The 18,738-nt window shown below is 35.1% G+C and overlaps 3 protein-coding genes across 5 annotated transcripts; 2 read left to right on the forward strand and 1 right to left on the reverse strand.

Annotated features, from left to right (window-relative positions):
• Nucleotides 1–4,218: 4,218 nt before the first annotated feature.
• Nucleotides 4,219–6,028, reverse strand: LOC140831682 (uncharacterized). Its single transcript, XM_073195429.1, has 3 exons — nt 5,558–6,028; nt 4,621–4,845; nt 4,219–4,457 (listed from the first exon to the last, which is right to left on the reverse strand). Exons 1-2 carry the CDS (start codon nt 5,837–5,839, stop codon nt 4,621–4,623), a joined length of 507 nt encoding a protein of 168 aa, XP_073051530.1. The 5' UTR covers nt 5,840–6,028; the 3' UTR covers nt 4,219–4,457.
• A 3,784-nt stretch (nt 6,029–9,812) lies between these two features.
• Nucleotides 9,813–15,500, forward strand: LOC140832685 (probable protein phosphatase 2C 55). Of its 3 annotated transcripts, XM_073196827.1 has the most exons (7): nt 9,813–10,106; nt 11,322–12,229; nt 12,681–13,005; nt 13,241–13,390; nt 14,655–14,945; nt 15,184–15,262; nt 15,303–15,500. In XM_073196827.1, exons 2-6 carry the CDS (start codon nt 11,475–11,477, stop codon nt 15,214–15,216), a joined length of 1,554 nt encoding a protein of 517 aa, XP_073052928.1. In that variant the 5' UTR covers nt 9,813–10,106; nt 11,322–11,474; the 3' UTR covers nt 15,217–15,262; nt 15,303–15,500. The 3 variants fall into 3 exon arrangements, with proteins under 3 accessions (XP_073052928.1, XP_073052927.1, XP_073052929.1); XM_073196826.1 differs by having other exon boundaries at nt 15,184–15,500; XM_073196828.1 differs by lacking the exon at nt 9,813–10,106 and adding an exon at nt 10,145–10,360 and having other exon boundaries at nt 15,184–15,500.
• An 804-nt stretch (nt 15,501–16,304) lies between these two features.
• LOC140832687 (arabinosyltransferase RRA3-like) lies at nt 16,305–18,577 on the forward strand. The gene is made up of 2 exons (XM_073196829.1): nt 16,305–16,743; nt 17,286–18,577. The coding sequence occupies exons 1-2, from the start codon at nt 16,567–16,569 to the stop codon at nt 18,396–18,398; spliced, it is 1,290 nt and encodes a 429-aa protein (XP_073052930.1). The 5' UTR covers nt 16,305–16,566; the 3' UTR covers nt 18,399–18,577.
• Nucleotides 18,578–18,738: the final 161 nt, after the last annotated feature.

Consider the following 18,738-nt stretch of genomic DNA (forward strand, 5'->3'; position numbering starts at 1 on the left):
CAAGTATTTTAAAACTGAAATTAGGTATTTCACAAGTAAAACTAAGTACTTGAAAAACTTCAATGCTTAGTTGCAATTTGTTTTTTAACAGTAAAAAAATAATTAAATGAAATGAACGTGTCATCCAAATGCATCTTGGATGAAAATGGGAGCATTTGGTTAACTTGCGTTGTATATTCAAATATCCAGTATTTTAATACACATTCTGAGTATTTAATTTACTAAATTAAGTATTTTGTAAGTAAAACTAAGTATTTCAAAAAGTTCAATTCTTAGTTGTGAATTTATTTTTTTTAAATAAAAAATTTTTAAATTAAATATACATATCGTCCAAATGCATCGATCATGAGTGGAAAGAGAAGATAACAAACAAAAATATGTATTTTTATATTTTTTTTTATTAATTATAAGGGTAAAAAAGTAAAAATGCATGAAACATGTACTAAAAACTAAGTTTGTCTTTTGTCAGATATTAAAATAGAAAAAAAACTGATAGGTACTGAATCTTAAGTAAATCATGTGCAGATGTATTTTTTTCCAAATTGCCCAAGAAACAAACTAAAATGATTATTAAAAACAAAAAACAAAAGATAATTTACTTGTAGCTAAGATCGATAAATCTCCCGCAAATACACCCAAAGTACAGAAAAGTCCTTTTTTTTTTGTTCATTTTACAATATGGAACCTAAACGACTATAATCAAAAGGTGATTTAAGCAGTCAGACCTAATTTTAAATATTTATAATTTAATCAAAAAGTAATGCAATTTACGTATATTATTTCCATTTTTATATGTTCATTTTTTACAAACCATTTCAAGTTTGTCTATTTTGTAAGAAATCAACATGTGAGGATTGATTGCAATTGTCGTAAACGGCAATAAAGTCAACCTATTTTCCCTCATCTCCCCATGCTGTCAATTAAAATAATGATCAACTCATATCAATCAAAAACATAAAATCCCATATGTAATATTGATAAGATTTCACATTCTTATACGTTTTTAAAAAAATCAAACATATTTATCGTCATCGCGATGAGTTTTAAGCCTAATTTTTCAAACACACTTGGTTTTAAATACTCAATGATTTAACAATGGACATATATAGTTGTTTCTTAAATTTTTTAAAGAAGTGTTGATGCAATTTGCTCGTTAATTCACCACACTAGAGGCGAACGACCGATCGAAAGACTAGTTATCTGAGGACATGTTAAGGCAGGTCAGCCCGTCAATTAGTTAACCATAGACATATTTTAATGAATTAGCGCATAATAGATATACCAAGTTCTCATCTTACTAAGTAGATCAAGACATTGGATTGATGGAACTACGACGTTCCATTTATATTCATTAGAAATTGAATTTCATGTGTTGGACCTAAACAATTTATTTGGTCATGTCATATTAGATTGTTGCATATACTGGTAAGGGTTCGCCTAACCCCTCCGCTTCCGGTGTGTTTTGTAAAAAAGAAAAAGAAAAAGTAACATACCAAAGAATATGCAGAATGAATGAGTCGAACGAATTTCGAGGCAAAACTTGACGAAGCTGGCTATCCATGACCAACTTTGTCCATAACGTACGTAAGGACCATTTTTAATTCTTCACGTAAAGGGGAACACTCCCACCTCTAGCTAGGATTTCGAGGTTAATTTCCAAGCTAAATAAACACTCCTCGAGATTATTGAAGGTTATGGTTCCTTCGTTGCGAGAATTACCACCCCCTCTTTCTTTCATTTGCATAACAATGATCGTCCTAGTATATGTAATATGTTGCTATTTGATCATCGATTTCATCACTCGAAGTGAAGATCAAGACGTAAGGGTCGATGATTTGCGAGTCAATCACAGCACCTACACCCATATATCCGTGGAGGGATTACAAGAAATTAGCTGTTTATACCACGAAGATGGAGAGACTTGCACGATCTGCGCCATTTGCTTGGAAAATCTTCGGTGCGGGGAAATCTGCAGAACCATGCCGGCTTGCCACCACAAGTTTCATGCTCAATGTATTGATCCTTGGCTGTTGATGAGACTAAATTGTCCGATTTGTCGAGTACCTTTTAGATTGCCTTGAAGAATACTGCATGGCATGTATTGGAATGTCGGTTTGTATTTTAAATTTTTTTATTATTTATGTCAGCTATTATTAATTGTGATTTTAATAAGTAATATGATATATTATATAAAAAAAATACTTTGATTAGTTGGTTCGGTCAATAACTAATTAAAACAATAATTTCTTATGTTTTTTTTATTTAAGATAAATATGAATGAAAAATAAATAAATTTACTTGTAAACTATCTCATACATCAATTATTGAAAATGGACATTTCATGATTTGATTATAAAGAACTTTACGCAAGAAGTAGAGTATATGTTGCTGAGTAGGTCTCTTGTGAGATGGTATCACGAATCTTTATATGTGAGACGAGTCAACTCTACAGATTTTTACGATAAAAAACAATACTCTTAACATAAAAAATAATATTTTTTAATGTATGACTCAAATAAGATATCTGTCTCACAAAATACGACCCGTGAGACCGTATCACATAAGTTTTTACCTATCTTGCTTTCGTATCAAATCAAACAACTGGCCTAGACGATTTTTCCATGTCTATCGGAATAGAGAACACATTATGAAATTCAAATCCGTTCTTCTATGTGTTAGTTATTATATTGCGGCAATAAATTTTTTTTTTTTTGAGTTTACTGTATAATATTATCAAACTAATTAGACACGATATTCATATATCTGAAGCAACACTTCCATTGAGATTTCCGATATAACAAACACATCCTTTTAATTTACGAATCATTGCGTCTAAATTAGCTTAAGATTGGGTAGGGACTCATTTCGTAGCCTCCGATTTAATTCCTGTTCATATAAGAATTAAGATTTTTTCCCTCACGCTCCTGTACTCGACAAGTATTGATACCCAAATTTTCAGGATTTTTTCGAAGAAGGAGAAGAAATCCTCATAAATATTTCTTAATCCACGAAGGATCAATGGTAACATCATTTTGGGGGAAAAAAATTTACAGCGTGTCAATTGTTGTAACATTCTCTCTTACATTGACAACAAATTCAAATGCATCAAAAGTTAAAAACTCACTTTTATTAACTTTTCCACACGATCATAAAACTCAAAAGATAACTTTTTGTTAGATATTAATAATCCACACAACCTATTTACTATCTTTATTTATGATCCTCGTTTATGTTTTATGGCAGTCATCTTAAATTAATTTATTAACAATACATATTAATTTAATTTAATAAATTAATAATACATTTCAATTTAATAATTATATCTAATTTTAAATTTTTTTTAAAAATATTTGACGTTGAGTATTAAGTTAAAATAAAATTGAAAGAAAATGTAAAAAGAAATAAAAAAAATAGCAAGTCACCCCAAATAACATTTAAGACTGCGGTTCGATTGAGAAAAGCTTCTACCGTTTTTTTAATGCACCTCGATGGTGGGTAATACTAGGTATGGGTTTTTTCCCCCCCCCCAAAATCCAGCTCTTTGCGTTTCGATCAACAATTTGGCTTTTTTTGTCCGAATTTGATGGAGAAGGACCCATGAACTAGTTTTTAGGAGATGCAATGAAAGAAAAGTAGTGGAAATTTACCAATTCGAGCATAAGTTCTTTCGGCAACCGCGATGCTTATATCCGTGGGAATCAAGGCTTTGCCTCAGGCAGGAACTGTAGTGTCTGCAGCACTATGAGATCGAATCGCGAGTGTGATCAATAAGCAACAAGAAAATCCTCCATCTGCATAAACAACGGAAGGGAGAAGAAAACACAACTAGGTAAACTTAAACCTGGAGAGATCGTAGCCAGCAGAGAGGAAAGAAGTGCTTTCATGGATTGGATCTTCCCACAAACATTCATGCATGATGTACATTATAAACAGTATTTAGGCACATAGAAGTTGGCTTTTGCAAGTTTCTACAAGACGGGTGACATCGTTGTCTCTCATGAGCTAAACGTAAGAAATATATATATATATATATATATATATATATATATATATATATATATATATATATATATATATATATATATATATATATATATATATATATATATTCATGTGAATCCTACAAATTTTAGTTTGATTACTTGGCCATTATATCATATCATAGAGATTTGTGGTGTTGAATTTCAAGCTGCAAATACTAAAGTATGCTGCAAAAGAAAGAGCAAAAACTACTGTTTTCACGTGTAAACTGATTATTTGATCACAAGAACCAGGTGACTCTTTTATGTGATATGAAGACTAGCAATACAACACAGAATACATCTCGTTCATTACATTTCAACAAAGATGCAAAAGGCATATGCTAACACAAGAAAAATCGCAATTTTTTTGTAGTAGATGAATAATTTCTTCTCTTCTCCATATGCATTCTTGCTTCTGCCTCCTCCTCAGAAACTCTGTCGCACAAACAGAGAATGATGGTGGAATTCATTAGGTAAAGTTTTGCATGTCCCACATCAATCCAAGGAGAATTCTTCTCTCACGTTTATCGCTTAACACGAAGTTTTTCTGAACCCAAAATTCTACAAAGGATAAGGAGTCCAGGAAGAAATTAGTTACCTAAGTAGTAGATTGAACGGGAGCCGTCTTATAAAAGTCCGTAGACGTGAATGACATCTTGGCAATCTCCAAAAGTGCAGCATCCCGCACACTGGATACTTCACTGGTCAAGTCCTGGTACGCTGCCCCAAATGCGTCTTGTAAGAAGCTTGGCAGCCTAATGATACTACTGTACTTGTATGCATTCCACATTTCTTTCACTGTTTTTTCCCTTTCTTCCACATCCTACGAATTCCCAAAACACGAACCCAGATTATTAATTGACCCCAAATGTTTGGAGTCGCATGAAAGATCAGCAAAAATGGTGGGTGACAAAATGAATATTAGAAAAACGCGGAAGACCTGAAGGTCCTGATTCTGAATGATTGTGATACATTTTGTCTGAATTCAGGTTTTGTAGCGGATTTCAAATTCATTATTTTCAATCTATATTCGAATATGATGAAAATTACTGAAGAACCTTCATATTTGGTTCAAAAGGATGAATTTAAATCCAACAATTTATGGTTTGTCACATAGTGCAATTTGGACACAACCTAAATGAAGAATGCAGCAGCAACAATGTGTTATCAGATCACGAGCAGACACAAAACCTTGAAATTTCGCAAGTAATTTTTAAAAATTGAGCAAGTTTTGCTCTTCAACTTATTATGCCGCATTTGGTCGAACTTCTAGATGCCGTCCAACTTGCCAATGGATCAAATTTTAGCCTTCAATCAACTATTCATGATGTCTCCAATTAAAATGTTGTTAAAAAACATTCTTCCTCTCAATGGAAAAGGAATTATTCAGATCTAGCAGTGTATCTGTATATTTTACAGATTACGTACAGTACACTTAAATAATGCCAAAAGACAGAAAAAACAGACCCGTTGAAGAAAAATAAAACCTAAAGCAATAACACATTCAAACAACAGTAAGAATCAAACACATGTACCAGAACATCAAGATCGGCATGGGTGGTGGAACTATCCAAAACATGTGAGGAAGGCAGCTTAAGATCAACAGCCGAGAGTTTCAGAGTGACTGAGCCAGCAAACATCGACCACAATGCAAGCAAAAGAATAGCAGCCAAAGCCCAAAACCTGTATTTGCCTTTGACAAAGAGTTCCTCGAAACCTTGGCCATATTTCTTGATACTGCAACTTTCAGCTGAACACGTGGTTCTACCACCACTGGTAGTTGTTGTGTGGGACTTTTGGGATTCTTCATCTTTCATTTTTACTGTGGTTGGTGGGCTTTTAGTACAATCACTGACGATTCAACTTGTTTTTCAGTTCAGTTTTCTTGAAGAATGAGCCGAGAATGAACAGCACAAAAAGGGTATTTTTTAAAGTGTAAAACTATTGATAATTGATTGGGTTAAGATGTTGGATTACTCGACAGTATATTGTTAATTAACTTACATTTTTCATTTTAAAATCTCAAATGCGAGTCACTTATCATGAAGGAGTGTACAATTATCACACGGCCTGGCCAGTTGAGCGGCAGCTTCAAAACCCTCCACCGACGGTGGGGTCTTCTGCGTTAACGTTTCGTACCATACGTAAAATATGGCATTGGATCACATATGGTCATTTTCTCCTAACTCAACACAGATCCGATATTTGACTCGAATGTAAACGAATATGGAAGAGATTTTTTTACCTGATTAAATAAATGGAAAATCGAGTATGTAAATGAAAGCTGTTCTTAAGGAATTATAATTGGACCCGACTGGAATATTAGATTATATATATATATATATATATATATATATATATGAATTTTATTGTAATATGACTTTGTTGAATAATATAAGTTGGATGAAACGAAAAATTTTATTAACATATAATTGATTTTATTTTTTTATGACGATGATGTTAGAATAAATTATTTTTAATATTTTGTTATTTTTTTTTTATAAATGAGGATGAAGACGTATGATATGAAATTTTACTCATATCCAACTAATTGTCATCTCTACATGGGGTGTTATCATGCTAGTATGCGAGCAAATGAATGTTTTGTGTACTTTTGTTCAGTTTATTCTTGTTCATTTGACGAAACACATCATATTTTTCACGTTCTACAATACATGGTCCAGAATGAAAAATCATATGTGACTCAACGAATGTCATTGGATAAAGCATTAAGATCGAACCAACCATTTTCTTCTTCAAAGAATTAGCTTATATATAATGACAAATAAATTAAATATTTTTTGTCTTTATTAGTAGGGCAGGTGAACATTTATTCAATGATCAAAAGTTTGATTATCCTATCAATATCTTCTTGAACAAACCTGTCATATAGGCTATTATGTTAGCTAGTATGATATATAAGCTATCATGTTAGTCTGAAGATATACCCAGTACATACCGAAGGTTTGCGATTTTAGGTCCCCACATCATAAAAAAGAATAATTTTCTCGGCGATTTGTTGGGTGAGACAGAGAAAAAAGTAAATATTAATTTTCATTTATCCGACAAATTAAAAGATTCAAACTGTAAACTGAATTAAATCTTGTAATTTCCATTCCAACCAAATTATAACTCTTTCAGTTTATCCAGCTACGATTATTTTTTTCAATTTCAGGAATTATAATTTCATGTTGATTTTCCAGTTTTCTATTTATTATATTTGCAAACCTTCTCACACATTATAAACGAGATAACGAGCTTGTATGAGTGACAGATTTATTAGACCTATCAAAATGGGTTGAGTTCCTCCTGTCAAATAGGAGAGTTGGATTGGAGAATTCGGGTCATCCCGCGAAGTAACAGATTGAGGGTCAACTCGTATCAACCCGTCTAATATAACTAAAAATTGGTAGCTTGTTCTGTCTCAACCCCTCTCGTCAAACAACAAGTTGTTGGCAGACTCCATCATCATCATCATGTTTTGACAACTCTACGAGAGATAAGTAAGATCAAGAAAATTGTAGGTTGATTGAGCCGTATCCAACACAGCATGTTTAGCAAATCATCAAAGCCGTTCAGAGTAGGGATGTAAACTTGGGACTTGCCCACCTTACTTTAGCTCGCCCGCTCGTCCCCGTACACCAGAAAAGTTCAATAGTGGGACGCGAAAAAAAGTGTATAAATATTAAATTATTCAACACACAATAAACATTTAAAAATAATAAATTAGTAAAGTTATTTTCAACTTTATATTTATAATATTTATGGAAATAAATATTATCACAAGTTAAAATATGTTCATTTATATTAAATCGATAACAAAAAAAACATAATTATATATTCTTATATTAAACATATCAGAATAGAATTATTTCAAACATAGATATGAACTAAAATATGGATCAAGTTATTCATTATTCAATATAAAAAAATAAATATATTATCAATAATATATATATAATAATGGGGTGAGTACATGACGAGTCCACTAAATCTCATGAACAATACCTATACTTGTTTAACTCGGTATAACTCGCCCCGAATGAAACAGTTTTAATACAGAGTTGGGTCTAATCCCGGCTCATTGTCCTCCCTGAACTGGAATCGCGAAGAGCGCATTTGGCATGTCCAATAACAGGTTTCAAATTGATACCAGACGATGCATTGCATTTATAAATTATAGCCATCCTCTTTAATTAATGAATGTTGACACACGAAATTCTCTCACGTTGAGTCTAAATAAATTATTTTAAAGGATAGATGAGATCTCACCTATGTGGACACTACTTCACTTCATTTCAACGGGTAAGATCTTGTCACACATATAATTTTTTTTTAAAAAATGGGTCTTATATATGCATGCATGGGTAAATCTTGGTCATCCATCATATCATGTGGACAATGCCCACATAATTAAGATGAAATAAACCATTAGAGAGACTAGTTCAACTGTAGGCAGCCGAAGATTTCGTTGTCCCATTTAGGTGCAAACCTCATTTGCACAACTAAGATTTGGTCAGTGGCAAACTGACAAATCCCATGCCGGCCTGTCCTTTTTTGATCCCTCTCGGTTTATCCAATTCAATTCGCGTGCGTGCATCCACCGATTTTTCTTATATAAACATGGTCTCGTGTTGCACGTTCTACAATCTCCACAGTCGAGAAAAGATGGGAAGAGGTAATAAATATCCACTCTTTTTCTCGACCACTTCCAAATTTGTTGTCCCAAAAACCCCAATTCATTGGTTAGAAACCCTTTGCCTGCTGTCACATGCATGCTCTCCCCTGTCAACTCTAGATCATGCGACATTTCATTCCCAAGCTCCCAACCCATCCAACATCTGATTCCAGAGGATCATCAGAGATCAAAGCACTTGGCAACTATGAAAGTCGATCAAAATCATGCACGAAACACAGGATGATCGGCCGTGAATTCCGATCGAATGGATACTCAAAACCAATAGTAGAAGGCAAGATGAAGATGTATCACAACTCACCGGTTTCGAGTGAATCGGATGAAAATGATCATATGGCAATTGCATATTCGAGAATTGAGAAGATAAGTAAAAAGACCATAAAAAAGAAATCAAAAGCTAGAATATTTTACTCCAGCATTTCATCTCCAACGAGCTTCAACTCATCTTGTAGCTACAGTCATCCATTAAATACTACTATTGAAGAGCAACTTCATTCGAGAGAGAAAATGATGCAGCAGAAGCATATCGGACCACGAAGGTTTAAACGATTCGGCTCAAAAGAATGGAAAGATGATGAGTTGACAGTGCCACCACGCGAGTCTGCCGAAAGGAAACCAATATCAGAGAGGTTAGTGCCACACATTGTGGTGAAGAGGTCAGTCGATCCCTACTGGGATTTCAAGAGATCGATGTTGGAAATGATTTGGGATCAAAAAATGTCTGATCCCAAGGAAATGGAAAACCTGTTGATGAGCTTCCTGTCTCTCAATTCAACACAGCATCATAAAGTCATCATAGAAGCTTTTGCAGAGATTTGGAAGGAAATGTATCGTGGATCATGGAACTAACTAGTCATGCAACTTAGGATGCAGTAATGTAATAAAAATATATTATTATTCCATTCACAGAAGCCCACGATCACAAAAAAATAAAAATAAAAAAAATAAAATAAAAAATCAATTTATTACTAGTTACCAAAAAAAAGAAGGAAAAAAATGACAAAATCAATCTGGTCGGGGGCAAAATAGACCTCACACTCCTGAGCTTTTTGTGGGAAGCAGCAAATCCAGTATTATTGACAAGTTGGCCCTCAAATCCCTATATTAGTCAAAGCTGATTAGGGTTTTTCCGTTGATTTCCTGAAGCCGAGTCCGAAAATCAAATCAAGTAGTCCCCTACGAAGCTCCAGGAGCCGCCTTAGTTTTAGAGCAGACGCGTGGCTTGCATATATCATTCCTAATTTACGTGAATCACAAATCCAACGATTTAACACCACTAACCCTGAAACCGAAAACAGGTGTTAAATTGTGAGCTTTCTGTTGACATACCGTTGACGATAATTTTAAAACTTTGATCAAATTGCTCCCGTTCATCGATATTAATAAAGGTGAGATTTTTTTTTCAGTAAATTGTGATTGATGAAGAGGGATTTGGATTAGTGATGCCGGTAATGCGGTTTTGCCTTGCTCGTTATTTTATGTTTATTCGGATGGAAAAAGGATGTAGATATTGGGATTGGTTTCTGGTTAGTTTTTCATCTGAGATTAGTTTGGTGGCGATGGTGATTATAAACTGTGGTGGGAAATGAGGAAAATTTAATATTTCAGACTGTGGCGTTGTAAAGCTCTCTCTTTTTGCTCGGTAGGATTCTCTATGGCCTGTATTTGTGGATGAGTATTTTGCTGTATTCAATATTTGTTCTGTTTCTCGGTTTTCTTTGATTTTCAAATGGACTACTCCAGCAGTCTCTAGCTTAGTAAAGTACATAATATAGACAAGCAGTTTGATCTAGAACATGCTACCTCTCTCCTGCGTGGTATTAAACTGTCATATGGAATTGGAAAATATTACTTATTGAAAATTGAGTATTGAATCAATTATTCGACTTAGTTTTAGTGTCATAAGTAGTTATTAGCTTTAGTTAGCTTCATATCCGATAGAAAATTGCCACTCTAGGAAATAGAGTGTTTCGATTCCTAATAAAAAATTAAAGCGCCTGATTTGGGACCGAGGAAGTAATTTATGTATTATATAACTCTTGTATTGTTCCCTGTTAGAAGCTAGATTCACTCGGTTTTCGTATGTAAGTTTATTTGTGCCACAATGCAATTTAACAATTTTTTTTGTTAAGAGTTGTGTTTTGTTTATTTTAAAGTTGTATTTTAGGTAGATTAGAAATGCATAAATAGGTGCAGATATACTGAGCAATTGGATTTTTTTGTATTCATTCTTCTCAAATTTCATAATGGAGTTTACTTTTCTCCTATCAATTTACTTTCTCGACACTTTTTATCTTTGTCGAAATTGTTGGATGTGGGGATTGACGAATTGTAATAAATCTTGGAGATGTTTCTTGCTGTTAAATTTACATTTTTAATGAAAGAAAATATGTTTTAATATTGCACCACTTGTTCAAACAGAGGCTTGATAATTTAAGCATATAAATCATGGATTAAGTATCGTGAAGACCTAGATATTTTTGAAATCTCGCATGACACTTTAAAAATATGATGTTTGTTCTAAATTCCTAACAGTAATCAATAGAATAATGTCATATTATTTTTATCATCTTTACTTCATTGTTTTCACTTTCATTTGTCAGGTTTTCTTGTTCCATAACTTATCTTGGTGAGGAAAGGGCTCCTGGTTGCATGGTTATTGCATAGATGTATTGAAGCATGAGATTATCTTTTATTAGTAGTTCTCCTGGCTTCACCATTTGTAACAAAAAAGCTTCATCATTTGGGCCAAGGAAATGCCATCTAATTGTTTCTCAGCCCTTTCTCGCGTAATCTGGAAAGGAATCCGGGGAACAATATCTGGAAGAGAAGGTGGAATACGAGATCAGGTAGATATTTTGATTGACCAAGGGAAAAAGCTTATTGACCAATCAAATTCTTTATCCTCTGCGAAATTCACCGATCTGCACGTATTTGTGCGTCCTGGCAGTCTTGCTGCCGCTCAGGCAAATTTGCATACAGCCAATCGAAGAAAGAATATTTCAGTTGTTGGAGCATTTTCTCGCACAATTTCTATACCTTCTGTATCAGGTCCTTCGTTTCAAGTTTGTGGATATCACATCGAATGTCTGCTATCAGAGCCTAATAAAGTTTTGGGCAATAATTCTCAAAAGGAACTTATGTCTGTCTGTGGATCTAGGTCAGCTCTCACTCGCTGCTCTATCAGTAATTTGAACTCTAGGCCTGTTCAACCTGGTGTGGCTGCTTATCATTCTTTCAGTTCATACAGCAGAAGAAGCTTTGACATTAGTAGAAAAGTGAGCATGAGTTTGGGAAACAAAGAGCAGCCGAATAACTTCTTTCTCTATGGGTATTTCACATACAATGCTGTGAGGCGAAAGGGAAACGGCAATACATTCCTGGGATTTGGTTTTGAGGGTTTTCATCTATTATCACCTTCTTGTTCCTCGGCTGGGACTGCTCATGACGTGTCCTTTGAAAATTCTACTAGGGAGGAACAACATTTAAGTTTTGCAGATTCATCAGAGCTGTATGTTGATTTCATTCCATTTGATTTGTTATATTAACTAAGAGCTATACTTTTTTACATATTGTAATTTTCGAGTAGAGTTTCACCTCCACATTATGTCTTGGTTTGTGATACTTTGATTTTGTTGTTGAATTTTTCTAACCCTTACAAGGGAAAAACTCCAAATTCATCAATTTTTGTAAAGAAAAGTTTGTGATCGCCCACATATTTCTGTATGACCTTTCTCCAACTGATTCATCCGTTTTAAAAAGTTTTTCCATCCGAGCATCATCTAATCCTACAGTTTTTCCTTCAGAGCATCATCTAATCATACATCCAGGTAGCAAATGAGGCCTTGCAGTTCTCATCAATCTCTATTCTGAAAGCATCGTGATGAGAGATCTGAAGCTTTTCTGCTATGTCGAATTATTTGCCATTTCTACTTTGGATTTATTCATCTTCTTGTATTCAGGAGCATCCCAGCGGGCAGGAGACTGAAACTAAAATCAGGGTCATGTTACCTGCCTCATCCTGACAAAGAAGAAACTGGTGGAGAGGATGCTCATTTCATTTGTACTGATAAACCAGCAATTGGTGTAGCTGATGGCGTTGGTGGATGGGCTGATCTTGGTGTCAATGCAGGGTATTATGCTCGTGAGTTAATGTCTAATTCGGTTAATGCAGTGCAAGATGAACCAAGAGGTTCCATTGACCCAGCCAGAGTCCTTGAGAAAGCCCATGCCAGCACAAAAGCGAAAGGGTCTTCCACTGCTTGTATTATTGCTCTGACAGATCAGGTATCCTGATGTATGCGTATAGATCTTTTATTATTATCATTATTATATGCAATAGTTGACCAGCATGATTTGCTCATCTAAAGTTGCCCTAGGAACCTTAAGAAAATCATTTCTGCAAATTTTAGCTGTAATTTGTCCCTGATTTTTAAATGTTAAGATTTTATAAGAAACAATGGATAAGCTCAATGCTTGCAAGTTGCATGGCTTTTTTATTCGTGCTACCTTTCTTATGTAGGGTCTTCATGCCATTAATTTGGGGGATAGTGGGTTTATGGTAGTTAGAGATGGAAGTACAGTTTTTAGATCCCCTGTTCAGCAGCATGATTTCAATTATACTTATCAGCTGGAGAGTGGTGACGCTGGAGATTTACCGAGCTCTGGACAGGTAGATTACCTCCTGTTTCCTTTATAGTTGCTTTCTGCTTATTGTTTTTCTAATACGTTCATAGATATAGCAATAACCATCATTATTCATCATACGCTTATTTTTTCATTGTGTTTATTTTCTCATGATGTCACACGCGCTTGGGAGCATCTGTAATTTGTAAAGTGACTGGGTGAAAGTTATCTAGACTTTGGTAGCTCTCCAGTGTCTAGCATTTAATATTGCTGTGCGCTTTCCTTGCATTTTACATTGTTTGATCGTGTGTATTAATTATTTTTTTTCATTGATGATTCGAGAACCGAAAAAAAGTACCTTGCAAGGTTTCAGAAACTTAGTTTTTGGAACTCTCATCATTGATTAATTCTGCTTTCCGTGCATACTCACACTGCTGGATACTAATTCCTGCAAGATTTCAAGTATCTAATCCTGGATTTGAAAATATGCTATCTTCATTGACTCTTGTTTAATACTGGATGGATGTTGCACCTAGTCGTCATAACCAGCACCTGTCATGTGGATCCTTTATTCGAAGCATAGAATTGTACATAAAAACTGGTCCTGGCATATACCTGTGTGGGTATTTACCAGTAGCTTTTACCTACTTCCATGGCCCTTCCCCGATTCTATGTTCAACTTCATTTTCTATATATTAGGACTTGTTCAATGTATTGACTCCGTCTTTGAAAATCTGAACCTTAATGGGAGTTCTCTATCTTTTTTGCCAAATGGATATTCCACTGTTTCTTTTCATTAATGCTGTAGATTTTCACGCTTTGTGAGTAATTTTCCACGTGTTATATATTCTTAATTGGTTGTTCATCTCTTTATGATGTACCATTCAAATGTTATTTCTTTCTCCTTGAAGGCATAATATTGTCCATCACTTTCATCTGTGTTTACTTTTTACAGGACTTGTTATTATCTTGATGTTGGGGATGAAGTACGAACTATCTGAAACTAATAGTGTGTTTAGATAGAGAAACTTTTAAAGTTAAAGGCGATAAAAGAACTGATGTTTCGATGAAGAATATCGTTTAAAGGGCTTACAAACTCATTTTCCACAAGCCAGAAAATGTGGCTTTGAGGTTTATGATTAAGTTTATTCTTTAAAAACGAAAGAAAAATTTATTTCATCACATATCAAAATATTAAAATTCCTACTTTTTTGGGCAAAAGACCCTTAAAAAAGTCAAGCTTATTGAAGTGTTTTTTAAACTATGTTTGCTATCCAAACAGGTCTTAAATGGTCTTATGTGTTACACAGGTATTTACCGTCCCCATTGCTCCCGGAGATGTCATAATTGCTGGGACTGATGGCCTTTTTGACAATTTGTACAACAATGACATTATTGCAGTTGTGGTCCATGCTGTGAGAGCTGGTTTAGCACCTCAAGTGACTGCACAGAAAATAGCAGCGTTGGCGCGGGAACGGGCACTTGACAAAAACCGGCAGACTCCTTTCTCTGCTGCAGCCCAAGAAGCTGGATTCCGTTATTATGGTGGGAAGCTTGACGATATCACTGTAGTTGTTTCTTTTATCACCAGTGACCAAAATGTATGGACTCCTTTCCTCCCAGATACACGCACACAGTTAGTTACACATATTGAGAATTTGTCTGTGTGCTTGCATTCTGTCAACTGTCACAGAACTTCTCGCATTCTGTATTAGTTTGTTGTGGGGATATGACTTATTTCTTGCATTATTAGATGTAATTCCTTGTTTAGAAAAGTAGTCATCCTGATTTATTTTTTCCTGAAATCAAATTGTGATGGTCGTGCATGTTCTTGTCCAGGAGGAAGGCCTTCTAACGGACAGCTCTAAATAGAGAATCAGTGTTACCCGGTGTGATTTTATTTTATGATGTTCCAAAGGTAATTTCATGGAATTATTTTATTTTATGATGTTCCAAAAGTAATTTCATGGAATGTTTTGGCCCTATGCTAAGGTTGATGCATCCGTTTCATGATCGAGTTTATGTAGTTTTTGTATCGTATGCCAATCTTGTTCTCTTGTATATATACTTGCTTTGGGCATTTTGCGTGTAATTCTAACTCCCAGATTCTAAAAATCGATGTACATGGAAATAATCTGAGAAGGGTAGGTTTACTCCTTGTTTTGTTTGGTTTTGTTTGGAGAGTGTACCCATGGATGCCACAATCTGGACCGTGGTTACCAACTTAATTCCTCGACTATGTTTCCATTTCTTTCCATAATTGCATGCTTTTTCTATGTGAATTAGTTAATAGTTATTTTGTCTAGATCACTGAGATCACATTAAATTTATATCAATCTGAGTTGTGTCAGATTTATTATTAGATTAGTTTTTCCAACGTTTAGTTTTTCACTCGCAAGACTCCTCCAACCACAGATCTTATTGCAGCAAAATCGTGATCCTTAATTATTAATATGCATTTGTCATTCAGAATCAATATAACATGGTTAATTAATTCAACTCCACTTCAATAATGGAATGAATAATTTTTACATTTTACATTAAAAGGGGTGTGGATGCATTAAACCGACATAATTGCGATGAAATAACACTTCCACTTGTGCTAAACATAAGTTTCTCTCAATTTAAAAAATTTATATTATTGACTTCTCACCGATGAGCGATGAGAAACAAGCAGATTCATCTTATTGTCATCTCTTGAAAATTTATTAATGGGACAATATTTTGTTGATCATTAATTAATGAATAATGAGCATGTCTCATATATTTATCTCTTGAAAGATTCGATCGATGTTTAAAGGGAAAAAACATATAAATAATAATAATAATTTTTTTTAAAAAAATAGGTTTGGTATGATTTATCACAGAATTAAACAGGGATCAGAGCTTAGTTGTCAACTGAATTAGGTAAAGGATGATGGCGCAGTCTATATGAGATTAAGTCAACTTTGATCTCAAGTTGATTTGGCTACACCAGCCAATAGGATTTTGAAGAACAAACCACAATCAATGCTCTCGAAACATTCAATCGAACCTCCCTTGACCCATCAAACACACCAAAGCCCGAGACTTTGCCACTTCCTGCACACCTGAAAGAAAGTTGACACATCAATCGATCACTAAAGGAGGATAAAATCCATGGGTTTCTTGGAAGATTGTTGAGGTTTGGTGTTGTTTAAATTTTCTTTCTCGGGGTTGTGTAGGGGATATAGTTTCAAGGAAATGGCGGGTGGTCGGAAGGAGAGGAGCGGCCAATTGTCGAGCCGTGGATCTCGAATCGCTGCGGCAATTGGGATCGGGGTTTTGGCGGGATGCATCTTCGCATTCTTGTTCCCACATGGGTTTGTCTCCTCCAAGCCGCCTACTGAAATTCTTCCGCTCTCCAAGTCTAATCTGGAGGTGTGCAATTCCGTTGTCGTTCCTTTTTGTTACTCTATTTTTTCCTTTAATTTGTTGGTTCCTCCGTGATTCTCATCGGTGGTTATCAAGGGGGAATCCCAGGAGTTCCTTTAATTTTCGTGCTTTTTAGAAGGAATCTATATAAAATTCCATTTTGAGTTGTGCAACTACCCTTGGTGATTTCATAACGTATTGTTGTTGGAAGTGGTGGTGTGTTTCAAGGAATTGGTTTGTGAAAAAAATTACTTTTTCTGTATAATTCAGAATGGATGTTGCCACACTTTTAGTTGGTGGGAATGACAGTGTATATTTCTTATTCTCTAGTTGCTATGAACAGAAAATTTGTGAATTTCATCTTGGATAAAACTTGATGTGCAGAGTAAAAAAATTTAAGGCAGAAAGTTGTTTGTGCATGCTTGACGTGTATATAGTCTCTGGGAAATTTAACTCTGAGCCTAACCGTGCAGAGATCCTTCCTAATGTGAATATGATGGAAAGCTTAATTTGATGATATCTGATGTAATGTTACGATTATTCCATAGGTTGATTCTTCTTCATGCGAATCAACGGGAAAAATAAATATTCTGAAAGCTGATATAATGAAGCTATCTGACAAGACTGTTGAGCTGAAAAGGACAGTTAGAGAGTTGAATGAAAAGCTACGCCTGGCTGAGCAAGGAAAAGGTCGTGCACAAGAACAGATTATGGTATTGGGTGAACCGCACAAAGCTGGACCTTTCGGTACTGTTAAAGGCTTGAGGACGAATCCAACTGTTGTTCCTGATGAAAATGTGAATCCAAGACTAGCAAAGATTTTGGCAAAGGTTGCTGTGAATAAAGAGCTTATTGTTGCAATTGCCAATTCAAATGTCAAGTGGATGCTAGAGTTGTGGTTTACCAGAATTAAAAAACTGGGCATCCCAAATTATCTGGTAGTGGCATTAGATGATGGGGTCCTAGAGTTTTGCAAGTCGAATGACGTCCCCGTGTACCAAAGGGACCCTGATGAGGCTATTGATTCTGTGGGAAAAACAGGTGGAAACCATGCTGTCTCAGGACTGAAATTCCGAATCTTGAGAGAGTTTCTGCAGCTTGGTTATGGTGTACTGCTTTCAGATATCGATATAGTATACTTGCAGAATCCGTTCGACCATTTATACAGAGATTCTGACGTGGAGTCTATGTCTGATGGTCATAATAACATGACAGCTTATGGATACAACGACGTATTTGATGAACCTTCAATGGGTTGGGCTAGGTATGCTCACACGATGCGAATATGGGTGTATAATTCAGGTTTCTTCTATATCAGGCCTACAGTTCCTTCAATTGAGCTCTTGGATCGAATTGCTAATAGGCTTGCTCGAGAAAATGCCTGGGACCAAGCAGTTTTCAACGAAGAACTCTTCTTCCCATCGCATCCTGGTTATATCGGTCTTCATGCGGCTAAGAGAACAATGGACCATTACCTCTTTATGAACAGTAAGGTCCTTTTCAAGACTGTCAGAAGAGATGTCAATTTGAAGAAGCTCATGCCAGTTATTGTTCACGTAAATTACCACCCAGATAAACTTCCAAGAATGAAAGCTGTTGTCGAGTTTTATGTAAATGGCAAGAAGGATGCTCTCGACCCTTTCCCGGATGGGTCAGAATGACAGTGAACTGGTGATAGATTTCTGTTTAAGTTGGTCTCTTTTCTTGCTTCTTTTTACTGTATACTGGATGCTCAACAGATTACATGTTTTGGGAAGGTCGTTTGCTAACATGGCTTAAACATCTTACTTTTGTTTCATGTATCACGTTTGTTATGATGCTAAAGCTGCTTTTTATCTTTTCTCAGTGTAATATTCTTTACATTTGCCGTGTCAATTCTATGCACTGATCTCACATCGCCATTGGATACAGTTAGGATTTCGATCATTGATATCCAATCATACGTATGGATTACTAAAGTAAGTTTTAAGTTCAAATTTCCGTTGTACAATCATTGTGTAC

This window comes from Primulina eburnea, chromosome 5 (genome assembly GCF_022965805.1).
Source record: "Primulina eburnea isolate SZY01 chromosome 5, ASM2296580v1, whole genome shotgun sequence".
In the NCBI taxonomy this organism is placed as follows: Eukaryota; Viridiplantae; Streptophyta; class Magnoliopsida; order Lamiales; family Gesneriaceae; genus Primulina; species Primulina eburnea.